Source organism: Accipiter gentilis, chromosome 14, assembly GCF_929443795.1.
Source record: "Accipiter gentilis chromosome 14, bAccGen1.1, whole genome shotgun sequence".
Lineage (NCBI taxonomy): Eukaryota > Metazoa > Chordata > Aves > Accipitriformes > Accipitridae > Astur > Astur gentilis.
In genome coordinates this window covers 12,721,779-12,738,186 of record NC_064893.1, presented here as the reverse complement: position 1 = coordinate 12,738,186, position 16,408 = coordinate 12,721,779, and the positions used below count along the sequence as shown (strand labels likewise).

The 16,408-nt window shown below is 42.0% G+C and overlaps 1 protein-coding gene across 12 annotated transcripts in view; it reads right to left on the bottom strand.

The window, feature by feature from the left end:
- Positions 1–16,408, bottom strand: part of ARPP21 (cAMP regulated phosphoprotein 21) — a 146,198-nt gene that overhangs the window by 64,848 nt on the left and 64,942 nt on the right. For 8 of the 12 annotated variants that reach the window (XR_007508127.1, XM_049817070.1, XM_049817072.1 and 5 more), the window contains 5 exons: positions 15,614–15,722; positions 13,676–13,777; positions 7,153–7,190; positions 4,973–5,032; positions 2,252–2,484 (listed from right to left, as the gene is read on the bottom strand). Coding sequence is in view for 11 of the 12 variants with exons in the window: in XM_049817070.1 (XP_049673027.1) it covers positions 2,252–2,484; positions 4,973–5,032; positions 7,153–7,190; positions 13,676–13,777; positions 15,614–15,722 (542 nt within the window). In the remaining variant the exon portion in view is untranslated. The remainder of the gene's footprint in view (positions 1–2,251; positions 2,485–4,972; positions 5,033–7,152; positions 7,191–13,675; positions 13,778–15,613; positions 15,723–16,408) is intronic. The other 4 variants (XM_049817074.1, XM_049817077.1, XM_049817078.1 and 1 more) reach the window with 3 other exon arrangements.

The window sequence follows — 16,408 nt, the reverse complement described above, 5'->3', positions numbered from 1 at the left end:
CGCAGGGAGAAAATTAGAAGGGCCAAATCCTAGCTAGAACTTAATCTGGCTACTGCTATAAAAGACAATTAAAAATGTTTCCATAAATACGTTGGCAACGAAAGGAGGGCTAAGGAGAATCTCCATCCTTGACTGGATACGGGGGGAAACATAGTGACAAAGGCTGAAGAAAAGGCTGAGGTACTTAATGCTTTCTTTGCCTCAGTCTTTAACGGTAAGACCAGTTGTTCTCCGGGTACCCAGCCCCCTGAGCTGGAAGATAGGGACAGGGAGCAGAATGAAGCCCCCATAATCCAAGGGGAAATGGTTAGCAACCTACTAGACCAATTGTATGGCCAACTGTATGAGGTTCAACAAGGCTAAGTGCCAGGTCCTGCACTTGGGTCAATACAACCCTATGCAATGCTACAGGCTCGGGGAAGAGTGGCTGGAAAGCTGCCTGGCAGAAAAGGACCTGGGGGTGCTGGTTGATAGCCAGCTGAATATGAGCCAGCAGTGTGACCAAGTGGCCAAGAAGGCCAGTAGCATTCTGGCTTGTATCAGAAACAGTGTGGCCAGCAGGACTAGGGCAGCGATCTTCCCCCGTACTCAGCACTGGTGAGGCTGCACTTCAAATACGGCGTTTATTTTTGGGCCCCTCACTACATGAAAGACGTTGGGGTGTTGGAGCGTGTCCAGAGAAGGGCAACAAAGCTGGTGAAGGGTCTGGAGCACAAGTCTTATGAGGAGCGGCTGAGGGAACTGGGGTTGTTTAGCCTGGAAAAAAGGAGGCTGAAGGGAGACCTTATGGCTCTCTACAACTACCTGGAGGGAGGTTGTAGCGAGGTGGGGGTTGGTCTTTTCTCCCAAGTAACAAGCAACAGGACGAGAGGAAATGGCCTCAGAAATGACCTCAAGTTGTGCCAGGGGAGGTTTAGATTGTATATTAGGAAGAATTTCTTCACTGAAAGGCTTGTCAAGCATTGGAACGGGCTGCCCAAGGAAGTGGTTGAGTCACCATCCCTGGAGGTATTTAAAAGATATGTAGATGTGGCACATAGGGACATGGTTTAGGGGTGGACTTGGCAGTGCTACATTAATGGTTGGACTCGATGATCTTAAAGGTCTTTTCCAACCTAAACAATTATATAATTCTATAAAATTTTAAACTATGTTCAAGATCCAGAGGTCCAGAATGTAGTTACAAAGTCAAAGGTTTTCTTGATTTATTCTGAAAACTCCATTCCTAAGCATCCTGAATCACAGCAAATGCTACTGTACAATTTTGGGAATAGGAGTGAAATCTGACCAACCCAGGTTTCATAAACTGGGTTTAAATTAAGTACTGTCCATAAAACACTCTCGAGCTGAAAGAGCACTAAGTGCTAAGTATTGATTACCACTTGTCCTGTACTATATTTATCAAATGAACCAAACTGATGCAATCATCTGATGGGCTCATTATTTATTATGCACTTTTACACAAAAATATAATAGTGAAGCTTAATGGCATGGTTTGAAATTACTTAGATCTAGACCCTGTGACTCACTCATATGTTAATGTACCCATGAAGTTAATGCAAATAAATGCAGAATTCCCACCAGGTTTGTAGTGTCCTTAAATGGTGCTTTCACTTAATAGGAACTAAACAAGAAAATGGTGAGATTGTGGGACCTCTGTGAATCCAGTGCTTCTGCCTGCTCAGACCACAGCACGCTGCCTCATCTGCCAGCAGCAAGGGAGAGGCTGTACTCCCAAGACACAGATGGTCTGCATTTCAGCAATGACAACAAAACATTCTTCGATTTCTCATCAGATATATGACATTTAATTCTTCATGATTCAAAAAGATTAATTAAAAGGTAAAATCTGTGCTTTGTCTGAAAGGGGTACCACCTTTTCATGCTACAAGTGCAGAGAGCATTCAAATAGGACGTGCACATACTCTACTCCAGGAAAAGCCCACCATACCTATTGATTTGCAAACCTCAGGCACCAGGTTTTCTTCTTGATTCCAAAAAACTCAATAGCAGGAACCCAGATCCTAGCATACATAGATGGAAATACGCATCTGCTATGGACAGGAAATACAACTGTTCATGTAATTCACCATCTAGTGCAACCCCTGGGGGTTGGACTAGATGATTTCTGAAGGTCCCTTCCAACACAAACCATTCTGTGATTCTGTGCTATACCATGCTCTGGCAAGTACCAGTACAGCCATTTATCAAGGCACAACGAGAAGTCCTGTGAACCCAATACAGTACTAGCTACCTGTTTTAGACAGTTTGCCGGTACTTCTGTTACTTGACGAGCTATCTCCTCTTGTCAGGACGGTTATCCCACCAAAACTGGCTGTCTTTGTTATGGCTGGCTTCAAATTTCGATTTGAGCTGTCCGAGTCTGTGCTGCTCCATGGCCTCTGGTGGTCTGTCCACTTCAATTCATTCTCTGTACTGCTCTGTCGACTGCCAGATGCCTTCCCCATGCTGTCTCTGTTACCCCTATGGATATCAGGAAACAAAGATTTATACAAAAACAAAACCCTGTCAGGGCAGAGCCTATCTTTGGGTACCCTGCAGCGGGTAATAAAGAAAAAGGAAATAAGCTGCATTTATGAAAGCATGCCTGAAGTAGGGGATTTGACCCCTGTATGTATTTGCCTTCAGCAAGTAAACAGTGCTATACCCTTTTACATGCACGGCACTTAGCACTGCTCCACTTTCACATACATCCTAAGAGCACTTCACCGGACAGGGCTGATGTAGTAATATTACATAGCACTGACATAGCAGTTCTGTTGCCTGTTGATCAGTCTCTTCCCTCAGCAAACCCCTTGCTACCTCTCCCTTTGCTTTCCATCACCTGTAATGTTTTTCTCACTAACTTCACCCGCCCTCTACTTTTGCCTTCATATCCAACCTCCTTATTTCTATTGCACCTTCTCCTCACTCATCATCTGCTCTGTGAAGTCATCCAAAGCTTTCCCCTCAACATGTGTCCTCCCAGTGTGACCCCAAACTCTTCAGTGCTAATGTTCCACTTAGATATCCACCAGTTGTTTGTTGTTTTTTTTTCCCCTATGCATGCAGTAATTGGGTAGAGGCTGTCTGTCCTTGAACAGCTGCAGAGCACCCACAGTGTACTGTGAGTAACAACACAGTAAACTGTGAACAGAATTTGGCTTATTTATGGTGAACCGCTTACAATGTGCTGCTAAAATGACAAAATCAACATGCCTATCACAGCTTAGTGCACTGGATCATCATCCCAAGTGATGCTAATAACACTACCTTTTGGAAGGCTTTTAGAAGACATTTTCCACCCCTCTGCCTTATTTTACAGTGTAATACTTTGCAGGCTCAAAGCTCTTTCTACAAATCAAAAGGATAGGACTGTATCTGGTTTTTTTTTTTTTCTTTTGGTCCCCTTTCTCCTTGTGAACATGGCTCCTGCTTTTTATTCAGAGAACCTGCCGAGCTGTGTCACTCAGGATGTGAAGGAGCAGCGTGTCAAAGATGGGATCAGGCTGGTGCATTCCTTGCCTGGGAACAGAGCCTCTCACAAATGTGATCAGCAGTATTAACCTGTGGGCCTTTGCTAGACCCAGACAGTGGGAAAGCATGAAGAGAAACAGCACAAAAGCAACAACATAAAAAAGGAAAAAGGTTTTAAAAAGAAATTGTTCTTAAGATTTAATTGGAAAGAAAAAAACCCAAACAAAGTATGTTATTACAGACTCTTTTGCATTCTTGTGCTTAGAAATTAACAATTCTCTTATATTTATATTCTAGTGGAAAAGAGGGAGCTTTGGAGCTACACAAAATTCCTTTTCATTCCCCAAACCCAAACAGATATTTGTTATTAAAAGTGTATAAGATGCCTCCTTACTCCTGCATGCCCAATCCAAGACTCTTAGATCATCAAGGCTAGCCCAAAGTGTGAAGAAAAGTTTGGCTGCCTGCTGCCTGTGGCCATGGGACACAGCTCTAGATGCTTCAGCACTGCTCCTTATCTGCTACATTCTCACCATCTCCTCCGTAGCTGGTGTGCTGACGTATGTAGTCAGCAACCACACGTCAAATAACCCCACATCCTCTTCTCCTTGTAATGAAAAATTATGTAATACAGATGATATAGGTTTGAAATGACACAAACTATCACTGCCACATATGCAAACCACGATGCATACAGACATCCAGTGATCACCTTTCTTCTGCCTAGCTATCCTCATGCCTTACTAGATGAAGGACATGCTTCTGAAAGCATCCATTACTTCTGCCTGCTCTGTTTAAGACTTGTGGCAGCTGATTGACTTTAAAAGCAGTGTGGCATGCTCAATTCTGGTTGATTTGAATTGAACCTGTGGGAGCTCACAGTGCGGGGAGATAGCCTTTCTGTCTCCACCAGGTTGGATCTTCCACTGATCCAGTGTGTCAACTGATAAAAAAGTTCTCCATGAAAATATGGACTGACTCCTGATTCCCTGTGGCTTAGGACATGATTTGGGATACAACTGAATGTTCTCTGGGCAGAAGGAATTGGAGTTTGGAAGACAAAGTTCACAGAGGAAAAGGTTTCAAAACATTGTTGCTTTAGATAAGGGAACTTCAATCAGTTTCACCTTTTAAGAAACCAACAAAAGGAAAAAAGGTCAGTCTGGGCACTAGTCTGTGAAACGTGTCTTTCTTATATACTACAGCAAAATGAACTTCTACCGGTCACAGTCACCCCCAAATTGTGGCAGTCCGAGCAGCTGGGCAGCTAAAAATCTCTTATGATTCCTGAGCCAATGATCCATAAAACCAAAGAAAAGGGTCCCGTTGTGACCTCCCCATTCAGAGGGGGAGGGTGGGATGAGCAGGTTAAGAACTCTGTTCCAACCAGAAAAATGACATACCCACACCCATCGAGGTCTCCCTCAGTGAGGAGACAGACAGTAACTCTCACTCAAGATTTCAGAAAATGAATATTAAATAAATTCATACAAACCTAAACAGCTGTCTTTTCTTATGAGTATCATTGCATATACTACTGTCTTCCAACAGCCTACTGAAAAATGAAAAGAAAGATTATGTAACAGACATGGTGATTCAAATTTATCTGATCTGTAAAGCTGTATTTAATGTCTAGCAACATCTTCCAACTTGCACTAGATTCATAGTTTAAAAAAACCCCACAAGGCTAAAATTGCCTGTCCCATCTTCCCCCCCCCCCCCCCCCCCCCCCCATCCCATAACTGTGCACAGTCAACTGAATATAAGAAATGTCAGCCAGGGAGGCTGAAGGCCATTTAACATTTCCTGTTACTGAGCAAGGTAATTCTCAGAAGCCAAAGAACCACATATCTACATCCAAAAGAAAATTCATAAAAATATCACCTAATAAGAACATAAAAAACGCAAGCCAGCAAAATACTGCATATATAATTTTAAGCACTTGCTAAGTCGCTTGGAAGTCTCTGCAGCTCAGAGAAATACTCAGGTTCTCTGATGAAAAAGAAAGGCAAAGCACTTAAACACATACCTAACTTTCAACACAGCAAATCAACAAGGTTGCTCATGTGCACAGAGCTAAGTACGAGTTTAAGTGCTTCACCTGATCAAAGGCTGTAAGGCATGCAGCAGGAAAAAGCAGCATTCTGATGAACACAGCTGAAGTCTCCCTCCTGACAACAACAGTACAGGCAGTAACAGAAGCCCAGTTTCCAACCTGGCCTTTTACTGGTCTCCACTTGGGTATGCACCCTCACACCAGGAAAGCTGGTCGGCCAGCTCATGGGTTCGAACAAAGTGAACCATGTGCAAACACCAGAACTGGCCACATTCTGCTGCATGCAAGTGTGGGATTGAATGCATACACCAACAGAAGCCTGGCTATGAAGTTCGTGGTTTATCCCATCCCCACCCTACCCTCAGCAGTGCAGCGTCTGAGCACTTTCCATACTGACTTGGGAACATGAATAACTAATGTCATGTTTATTGTCCCAGTCTCTCCAGAGAGGAAAAGGTAGGTTTATAGGAGCATCTGGTTTTTGCTTTTCGGGTTCCTCTGTTGCAATTTTTATTTATTTTGATAAAACCTATCTTCGTAGTCATGATACAGAAACAGCAGCTGAGGAAATATCCTTGGCTCTCAGAATACAAGGTGGTTAGATGACAGTGGCCATTACATCCTGAGAGCCTTCCCTCATTCCACTTACAGGACTGTCCATCGGAAAAGCTGGTTTGTGCCATTACTGTGGCGTCATTTTCTACAGGAACAGCCTTACCCATAAATGCATCTGACAGATGTAAGGATGGACAGAGATAGAAATACTGTGAAAGATAACCTCCCCTTCTTCAGTTTTAAAACCTACACAGGACAGACTTGGGCTAGCACTGCTCAAATACTCACCAGTGAAATTCCCAGTGTTTTGGTTAAAATCCTTAACTGCCATAAAGGTGCACAATATCTAAGATTTTCAGCACAATTAAGCTAATTTATGGCTACTATGGAGCTAACACTTCATATTCTGTAGATCTTAAACACAGGTTCTTCTTCCCTCTGCTTTAAGTGGATTTATTACAATAAAAAGAACATCCATAAGAACTATGACACAGTAATGCAAAGAAAGTAACAGTTGGCTGAGGTATCACCATTTCATTACTACAACGCAGCAGTGAAGCAGGTCTGGTCTGGGGGACTCGGGACTCTTCACAAGCACCAAGTGAAGGCAGTGCTGCCACTCAGTCCCACAGGGGAGCAGGTTAAACAACAGAAACACAAGTGTGGTGTTTCATAAATACCATCATCCAGCCACTGCAGGAGTGCTTTTTAAAGACCAATAAGTTAAATTCTAAAAGCACTCCAGAGACAGATTGGTCATTTGAAACGAAACTTTAGGTGGGGTCCCCCCTCCCTCCCACAATCTGCTTTTTAAACTGAAATACAAGGTCTTGGGAAAGCAGCAGCAACATCTTATCTGCTCAGATACAATACTGCAAGGCAATCTCTTCCCCCCCCCCCCCCCGCCCCTTGAAGCACAAAAACACTGCAGATAATATGGATTACAAATTTGCTCAACAGTCTTCATGTTAGAATAAACAACTATAGAACTACAGATAGACAAAATAATAAGAGAAACAGCTAAGTTTAACATAAAAAAAAAAAAAAAAAAGCTATTTTTTTACCTGTTTTCCACAAAAAGGTTTTCCTGGGAGCAAACTGACTGAAAAATAAAAAAGGCATTGTATCAGACGTTCTAGATATGCTCTGCTGTTCCAATTCCTTCCTTGATTTTAGAATTACCTCCCCTGTTCAGGCTTAAGGGGATTTCAATTCATGCATCATTTGCATTTGCAGAAGACAAGAGGGAAAAAAGGTCAAGAATAAGGTCAGGCCAGTAAAATAAATTCCATGCATTACAACACATTGCCAATGAGGGGATCTCAGTTTGGAAACAAACTGAAACTTCTCAGTCCTGAGATCAGAAAAAGGTAGTATGTGCAAAATACTGGCAATTCGAAGGGGAAAAATGTTTTTCCTACATAATGTAAGGTTCCACTGGTCTGCCCTACCACCTCAAAATAAGATTGCAGAATAGGACAGAGCTGCAGGTAGGAAGGACAAACAGGAGGAAAGCATGCAGAATTGACAAAGTTCTTCAAAGGGAGAGAAGATACTGCAGTACTTAGAAATACTGTGTGATTTCACATTTTACAGTTGGAGAGGAAACAGTCATACCCGCATTAAGATGTAAAATGATGATAATCATCTTAATAATAATATTAACAACAATAATAGTCTATTGCAAAAAGGTTCTCTGCTGGAGGACTTAGATCCCAAGAAAGGTGAAGGGCTTGGAAGAAATAAATCCTATGGGCAAGTGTATAGTTCTTTTAGCGTTACTTAATTTTTTATGCAGAGAAATGAAGCTGTGCTCAATTTCCCATGAATAATTCTCCCTCTTTGATTTTTTTCATTTCCCTCTTTTTATGTTCACTACACAAAGTGCCTCATAGCTGTCACTGGATTATATCTCCATGAGGTACAGTAGAAAGGATAGTCAGTACTTGCACTGAATTTAAACAAAAGGCAGGCAAAGGGAGGAGGGCACCAGAGATCATGCCCATTACTTCTGTAACAATGGGACTCAGCTCAAAGAATAATGCAATGCCATCATTAGCTATGTCAAATTTTAATGGTATGGGATATACATGGATTTGGGATGTTTCTGTTTTGAAAAGGGTCAGCTAATGACCTACTCAAAGAGTGCTGGCCAACACCAGAAGCAACACCCTGCTCATTCCCAGTGCTCCAGCAGATGCATGGGCTAAGTTTTCCCTTGGCACTGCAGCCAGTGCCATCACATCAATTTACGCAAGGACGAAATTTAGCCCTGAGAAGGCAGTGTGGTTTCTCCTTGAAGCTGTAATTCACCCACCCAGCATTGATATTGGGGAACATCTGACAGCTCCGTGGGCTTCCCAGGCAAGCTCCCACCCTGCACTCCTACTAAACACACAAGGCTCTGGGCTGTATCGGTGGCAAGTGCGTCTCTCCTTAGCACAAAGCCTCAGGATATCAGGAGACAGTTCTCCGTTGCCAGGGACCAAATTCCCACCAGCTACAGCAGACCTAGGCGGAGAGGAGACACAAACTGTTCCACCTAAAACCAATGGGATCCTTTGTACAACCATGACACTGCCTCTTCTCTCATTTTATGTACTTTACTCACAAGGTTTCATTAACAAATGTGGCTGTGCAGACTTCAGCATAGTCTAACTACCTATAGGCATAGTGAAATCACCCCACAGGCTTGCACAACCTCAGCTGTGGGGCTGTGTCTTCACTCTGAGTTTCATGATAGGCATTTGTGCACTGACTCCACTGCAGTCACATTGCCAAAGCACCATTACAGCTACTCTTCCAGAATAAGCAAGTAAAAACCTTTGCTTAGACCAGAGTACTTGTCTGTGTCCCCACAAAGTTACAAAGCAAAAGGGCATGTACCTGTCTGGATTTTTTTATTTTATTTTTTCAAGTTTTTAAAGAGACCAGGGCATAAAGCAGAACAAATATCTGGGATTTATATTTATCAAGCAAGTAGAGACTCCTGCTCCTTTTTCAGTGTCTTGATGGGAACCACTATCAACTGTATTACAGACTTGAAGACAGAGTCTGTAATAACTCCATTTGTCTTCCTGACTGATGATGCTGGCACAGAGCCACACAATCCCTGGAAACTATTTTTCAGTACAGGTGCGAGGCTGAGAAGACAGGCACACTTTATTATGTTATTCTTACTGTTAAAAATCAGATGGCTAAGCAGCTCTGGATAGCAATTTAGCTACTACAAGGTCAGGACTCACTTTGCTGATCTATAGCATCAATAATGGTCAATTTAAAGCACCAGGAAAGCTTAAGTACACAGCACAGCTCTTGTCAAAAATATTTTTAAAACACTTGGCTCTTGTACACTCAAAGACACTGACAACAAACCTACAAAAGGAAAAAAGTTATGTAAGATTACCTACAAATTCGTCTCCTTGGAGACCTCTGCATGCAAGATTTCCATTAGGGTGCTCTGTATGATTAATTGTCATTTATGAAATGAGTATTTCATTCTTCAATTTCCCAGATCCTTTTGAAGTCTCAACTGGAAAACGTGCATCAGCTCTGCCAGTGCACTAGGTATACTGGGGGTTGCTGCTCTTGTTTTTAATTACATTAACCAACCTAGATAACTATTAACATGCAGCAATATCCTGCAGTGGATACCATCAGGTAATCATTTTCATGTCGGTTAACAAGACATGATAGATCTCAGACTTCCAACTAATGGTTACTGCTTGATCTGCAGCCACAAGCAAAGGCTCTGTACAACAGTAGGGGAGTTTTAGTACCTACAGGTTTATGGTAGCCAACACAAGGCATGTCTTTGGTTTTATTAATTTTAAACTCTCTTCTTCCTAATCTTTTCCTACTAGAAGAATAGGACAGGCTGAAGCCACCTTTTCAAATATTTCTTTCACAACTCCCTTTAAACAGAGAGTGATAAAGATCCTCAGTGTTTTCTTAAATAGAGGAACCATGATTTATTTTAGCTAAAGGATCTGGCTCTTCAGAATACACCCCTTACTCAAAAACAGCCATTACAATTAACAACAAAAAATAAAAAGCATGGTGTATCTCCTTTAATAAGTTCCATGTGTATCATGGGCAATTCTAGCATTTGTGTAAGTAATAACAACATCTACATTTTTTCAGTGAATACACAATGATTACTAGAGAATACATTTATGAACAATGGATGGTCCTTATGTGATTCTGGCTCATGAGGTTATACATTGCAGTAACCTTGAAGAATGAAATTTCTCCCACATAATTTGATTGCTAGTCTTTAGAATCAGTTTTCTGCATGCTTAAAAGCCAAACATAGTGTACCATTTACACATGTGTTTGAGATTCTCAATTATATCTACAATTCAAATTAACACACAGGGAAAGAACAACATATACTTTTTTTTTTTATTCTTTTAGATTGTTCTTTGTCTTTCTTGGACAATGACTTTTCAACCTGCTAAAAGCAACTAAAGCAGTTCAGACAAGAAACTTCTTTGCAAGACCCAAATATTCCAGGTCCTCTGCTCCAGTGCACCTGGTTGTAAAATTCATAAACTGTTTTAAAACTAAGTTTCCAATAAAAGCATGTTTTTAAAAAAAAGAAGGTTGTAGGCTTTGCAATTAAAAAAATAACCTTGAAAATAACTTTGAGCATAACAGAGCTCATACAGCACCATTTTACTGTTAGCAGCCCGAAAAGTTTGAGGTGCACTTTGTAGTTCTTATTTCAGTGAGCTGGAACAATCGCATTTATTATCTATTTATTTCTTCACCAATCCTTTTATTAAGATATCACATTAACATGCTTTTGCAATCCCTGCCACTTACTATGACTCTAACATGTGACAGGAGTCATTAAAACCTCCTGCTCCCCTTGTCAAAATTTATGATAGCCAACACAGCAGATGGAATACTTGGCAGAAAGTACAATTTAAACTGACTAATATCAGCCTAATCATCATAAGAACTATCATAATGATGGCATTATTCATGAACATATTTATTTTTTTAAAACCTTCCCACTTGGAAACGAAGATACCTGGTGCACTAGAGTGCTACAAAATCAAAGGAAGGACAAGCAAGCTTTCTGTTGGCTGGTATGTGGGGTCCAGGTTAAGACATTTTTCACAGCACTTGAAACATGCACTGAATTTTTTGCCCCTGTAATCAGACTGCCTTTTCCTCCTAAACTTTGTTCAAAGTTCTGACTTTTGGGCTGATATGTTATCCAAAGAGTTTTGGGTGCCTCACACACGTTCAGAGAGGGGGTGGTCGATGCAACAAGTTACAGCAGTACTCTTGACCTTCACGGCTGCCCTTTGGAGACCTCTCATGCAAGCTCTCTTCATGCATACTCCAATTAGAAGCGAAGTATCTATAATCCATTTGCTAAGGTTCATAAGCAAGGCACTGATAAAGGCTTGACTACAGCAGGGTAAGCAGTACAGAGATAATAAAAATACCACATGATTAATCCCTCCCTGTGTCTCTTTCTACATCTATAATTCGCAGGATGACAAGGCTTAGGTACCTACCTCAGAGAAACCTGGGGAGAATTGGATTAATTAACGACTGCAGAGGGCTTTAAAACTATAAAGTCTTACATGCAGCAAGTGGCTACTTATAATAGGAAGCCATTGCTCTCTTTCCTAAAATTGAAAAAAATAACATTGTCTACCACCACAACCACTGACATCATCCTAAAACCACCTCATGTCTGTGAGGAGTGCTCCACTCAAAGAAGCTCAGCTAAGACATATATTCCTGTGAATATTATTAGTACAGCTTGCTGAAATTCACTGCACTACGGTGCTCACTAACACCTGCAATAGCAGAGAGAGAGAGCAAATGAGTGGATATGAGAGAGAGAGGGAGAGATATCTAACATTGCCGATCTTTAAAAATGCTCACTCCCAATCCATTTAAAACGCCTGCCACAAACCACACTGTTACTTAGGTCTTGTCACTTGGAGATGCTAACCCAATGGACCACAACAACCTCCTGCTGTGGGCAATTAAAATGCTCACTGCTTGCCTGTCTTTAAAACTCAAGTATCTAAAGATAACAGCAGCAGCACATTGTGGAGCGAGTTTCAGAACACTTTTCCAGCCACCTCCACTTCCCAGCCTGGCATTTCTAGCTGCTGCTTGTGATAGGAACTGCATTATTTTGGCAACAACTTTCCACAGGGTATTTTTAAACAACATTTTGCCTCACTTGAAGTCTACTTCAAAACCCAAAGATTATTTGGTTTTGCACAAGCTCCTTTGTCATAAGCCAGAAACAGCAACTTTCATATAGCAAACAGGTTGCAAAGAGGCTTTTGCAGCCCTTGAACAACTCAGTAACTCTACCATATATACTGTGACAGTATTTACATCAGACCCACAATGCTGAAAGCAAAACATAAACCAAAGGGCCTCTGCTTTTACTGGAATTGTCTCAGTTAAGAGAGAAAAAGTGAGGCTAAAAACATTCAGGTGTGGCAAGCTACTTATGGAAAAGTAAAATTACTTAATCACAAGTTAGACAACACACACCTTAAAACTATACAATGTATTCTGCTAAAGAAAAATAACGTGGATGTGTGCAACTCCAAAACCAGAGCAAAATAAAAGGATATCTAAAATAATACTATTAGACCCACAACACATGAACAGTTTTAATTTAAAAGGACACTGCCAAATATGACTTTTAGGAATAGTTTTAATTGGGTTTATTCCCATATTTCTCTAAGTGGCAGAGCTCCCATTGAGATGTGAGATAAAACAATAAAATGGTGACTTTTTTCTTTTTTTCCTTTTAGGACCCTATCATTACAGTATTATAGCAAATGATAATTTTCTTCCTTTTTCAGGAACATGAGGTATTGCTCACAGATGTTTCCTATTTAAATGTTTTCCTCTAGCAATGTAGCTTGTCGTGCAAGTTCTGATTTTTCGGCAAAGGCAGGAATTATAATGCTTATTTCCTTTTATTCCTGTCAGAACAAAATCATCAACACTGTGACCGACTCTTTCTGAGGTCAGAAATACAGTTCCTTAATCAGTCATTTCAAAAACCCTGTGCAATGCCATGTTTAACCCCTGGCTTTTCTTTGTTCTTAGTATCTTAGTGCTACAGCACTGGCCCAAAGAAACAAGGCCACTATGAGGCTCTGCAGAAGGACGCTTACAAAGTTTGATCCAGCTTGAAACAAATATGAAATAACACAACTATTTAGAATTATTGAGAGTGTCCATTTAAATCACTGCTCTTTGGTTGGCAAAAGAGAAGGAAAAAAGAAGGAAACCTAGACCACACGAACACGAACATTCAAAGAAACAGGATAAGCACTCCCCAGACAACATGCTGGGCCTGATCTCTCCTCTACCCTTCTCCCTGCAACTCTCATCACCTTGCTCTCCAGAAGCCAGCCTCCACACCTCTCCAGCTCCTCTTGGACCCTCTGCGCCAATCGCCCTTCCCTGTCGCCTCCAGCTCCACAGAGCAAGTCCACCTGCAAGTGTTCGTGTCGGAGGGGGGCAAGACTGTCTGACTACCGGCAAAGGTATGGCACTAAAGAGGCAATTAAAACAACTACTCACATCTTGTGCAAATATTCTCTCCCTCACTCTCTGATACTCCTCTTCTCTCTCTTCAATTGATTTACTTCGTCTGTCATCTCTAAATGGAAGAATTCTGTTTTGCTGAGCAGAAAGAAAACCAGGAGGGTTATATAAGTTGAGCTGTTAAAAACTGCCATTAAGTAACTGTCAGCTGAGAATAATAAATGTTCACTTAAACAAATGAAGCATGAAAACGATAGCTGTCGTTCCTGCACGAAGCGCCCTGCAAGGCTGGGCACCTGAGGGTTTCCAGTTAGATACTGCATGTGGGTTCGTAGAGCGGGTGGCCGAAATGAGCTTTTCTGCATGGCTTTTGTGGACCCGCCGTCCTAAAACTGGGTGTTCTCACCCCAAGCCTAAGCGCCATTGCTCTCAACTGCTAAGATTTCTCGACTCTCCTACAGGCTGCGAGGAGCAGGAGGGCAGGCAGCGCTGCGCTACCTACAAAATTGAGGAAGAAAAAAGGGAAACTAGGATGCAAGAGCTAAACTGCAAACCCTAGTAGAACCCCCCCCCCCCCCCCCCCCCAGCCTACACGTACAAGGAGAAGAAGTCCCAAATATTTGGTACAACAGTTTTAACCATTTCCACACCATAAGGAACCCTCAGACTTCAGTTTTGCTGGGAAATGAAGGGCCTCTTGGTAAACCACAGCGCAGGAAATGGCTGTGCTGTGGGAGGGAGGAGAGGTGAAGAGGACCTCCAGCAAGAAACGCTTCATTGGCAATTGGGTTTCAAGTACTGCTCCTTCTCCCCCTGCACCCCAGCACCTAGTGAAATGGGTCATGCTGCTTTCCTTTGGCTGACCCCCATGTTCACCACACCCTGAAAATGCTTGGGGTTTGTTTTCGAAACCAACTCAGATGCAGCATAACTGGCAAGGCTGCTATGTACAACTGAAAGTCAAGGAAAAAAAGGAGGGGAGGCGGGGAAGGGGAAAAAAGAAAGGAAAAATCAGTCCTTTACTGAAAACATGAGGAGAGTGGCAACGAGAGACTCACTGGCAGGTCCCCCTGCAAATACAACCTAAACAAAGAAAACATACGCTGTCTTCTTACCTGTGAGAATTTTCTCATAAAAGCAATTCACATCAGAACCCTTTTTAATTTTTTTTGTTAATGTATTCCACATACACAGCTTGCACTGGATTGAAACAGCACAACACCTGCTTTTAAAGGCAGCACAAACACACACATTTCCCTGGCGTTCCCTTACTCATCGGGCTCACCTACAGTAAGGTAGTGTTATGGGCACAGGCAACACAGAGGGGGAACGTCTGCCACAGTACATGCACAACAAGCAAGTAAGTTACACAGACAGTAAAAGGTGGTAAGGGCACAGGAGGAGGAGGGAGGGAACTAAAAGATGAAACTGATTTATTTTTGGTCAAAACTTAATTGAGGATGGTTTAAAAAAAAAAAATAAAAAAAAAATCAGCCTGGCCTCACCATCACATGTTTGGGGCATTTTTTTAAAAAAAAATTTTTTTTTTCCTCTCCTTTTTGGGCTACATCAGTTTATCATCAGTCCATACTGATATTCAACTCTGAATGGGTACAACAAAAGGAGGAAGCTGTAGGGAGTGGAACAACTGCCATAGTTAGGCGAGACATTGAGAAATGCGACTGACACAGCCTTCCACGCAGCCCGGAGCCGCCGGCATTCCCCCTCCCGTGGACATGCAGCAAGTCCTGCGCCAAGCAAACCACCCATGCAAACCCACACACTGCCACGGCTGAAGCAGCCACGCCGGGGCTCGATGCTACCCACGGTGGTACGTACGCCAAAGGAGGCGGGAAGGGGGGCACGAGGGCAGGGGAGGAGGAGGAGAGCAACAACAAAAGAACAACAATAACATCAGTCAGCCCACCTTCAAAAACAGAACAAATTTCAGCAACTCTCGAACCGAGAACCAACCTGATTGTCTTCTTTATCAATACTAGAGTTATCTCGCTTCAAGATAAATCGCTTCTGGGATTCTTCACCTTTTTCATCTTTTAAATGTTCAGAAAACCTTTGCTCTGGTCTGCCAGCAAAGTAAAACATAGCAATAAAAAAATCTTTCTTTTGGTTTTGCTTTGATCTTTATTTCTCAGTGCTCTTTGTTTTCACAGAGGCATTCAGTGCAAAAGCAGTTAACATTTGTGGTCAACGCTGCCTATAGCTGTCTGAGGCTGCTGTATCGCTGCTAACTGTTATTGCTATAAATAGCTTTTGTTGTTGTTGTTGTTGTGTAGCAAGGAGCGGGAATCCAAAGTCTCAGTCACTGAAATATTTAGAGTCTCCTCACTGTGACTGAAGGACAGGGAAAACAAATCAACATACTGTATGTTAATTTGCTTCCTTCAGTAGCTGTGACCTCCGGCAACGCTGCCGCTTAGTGAAGCCTATCCACCTTTAAAAGTAAGGAAAAAAACGGATAGAAATCTTAAAAAAGCCCAACCAACCAACCAAAAAAACCCAAGAGTTTCCTCGCTCCTGATAAACGAAACTGGTAACAGGAGGGACTGATGGTGTTTTGCTTAAACAAAATATTATCTCATCACCATTAAGTGGGGAAAATACTCCAGAACAATCATAAAGCATCAATTGGTTCACCGATGTAAACCCATCCAGCCATTTATTTATTTATTTATAAAAGCCAAACCCCACTGGTTAAAAGCTCAACATTTTCAGGTGTGTAAGCTGGTAGGATGCTGTTCCACGTTTTCA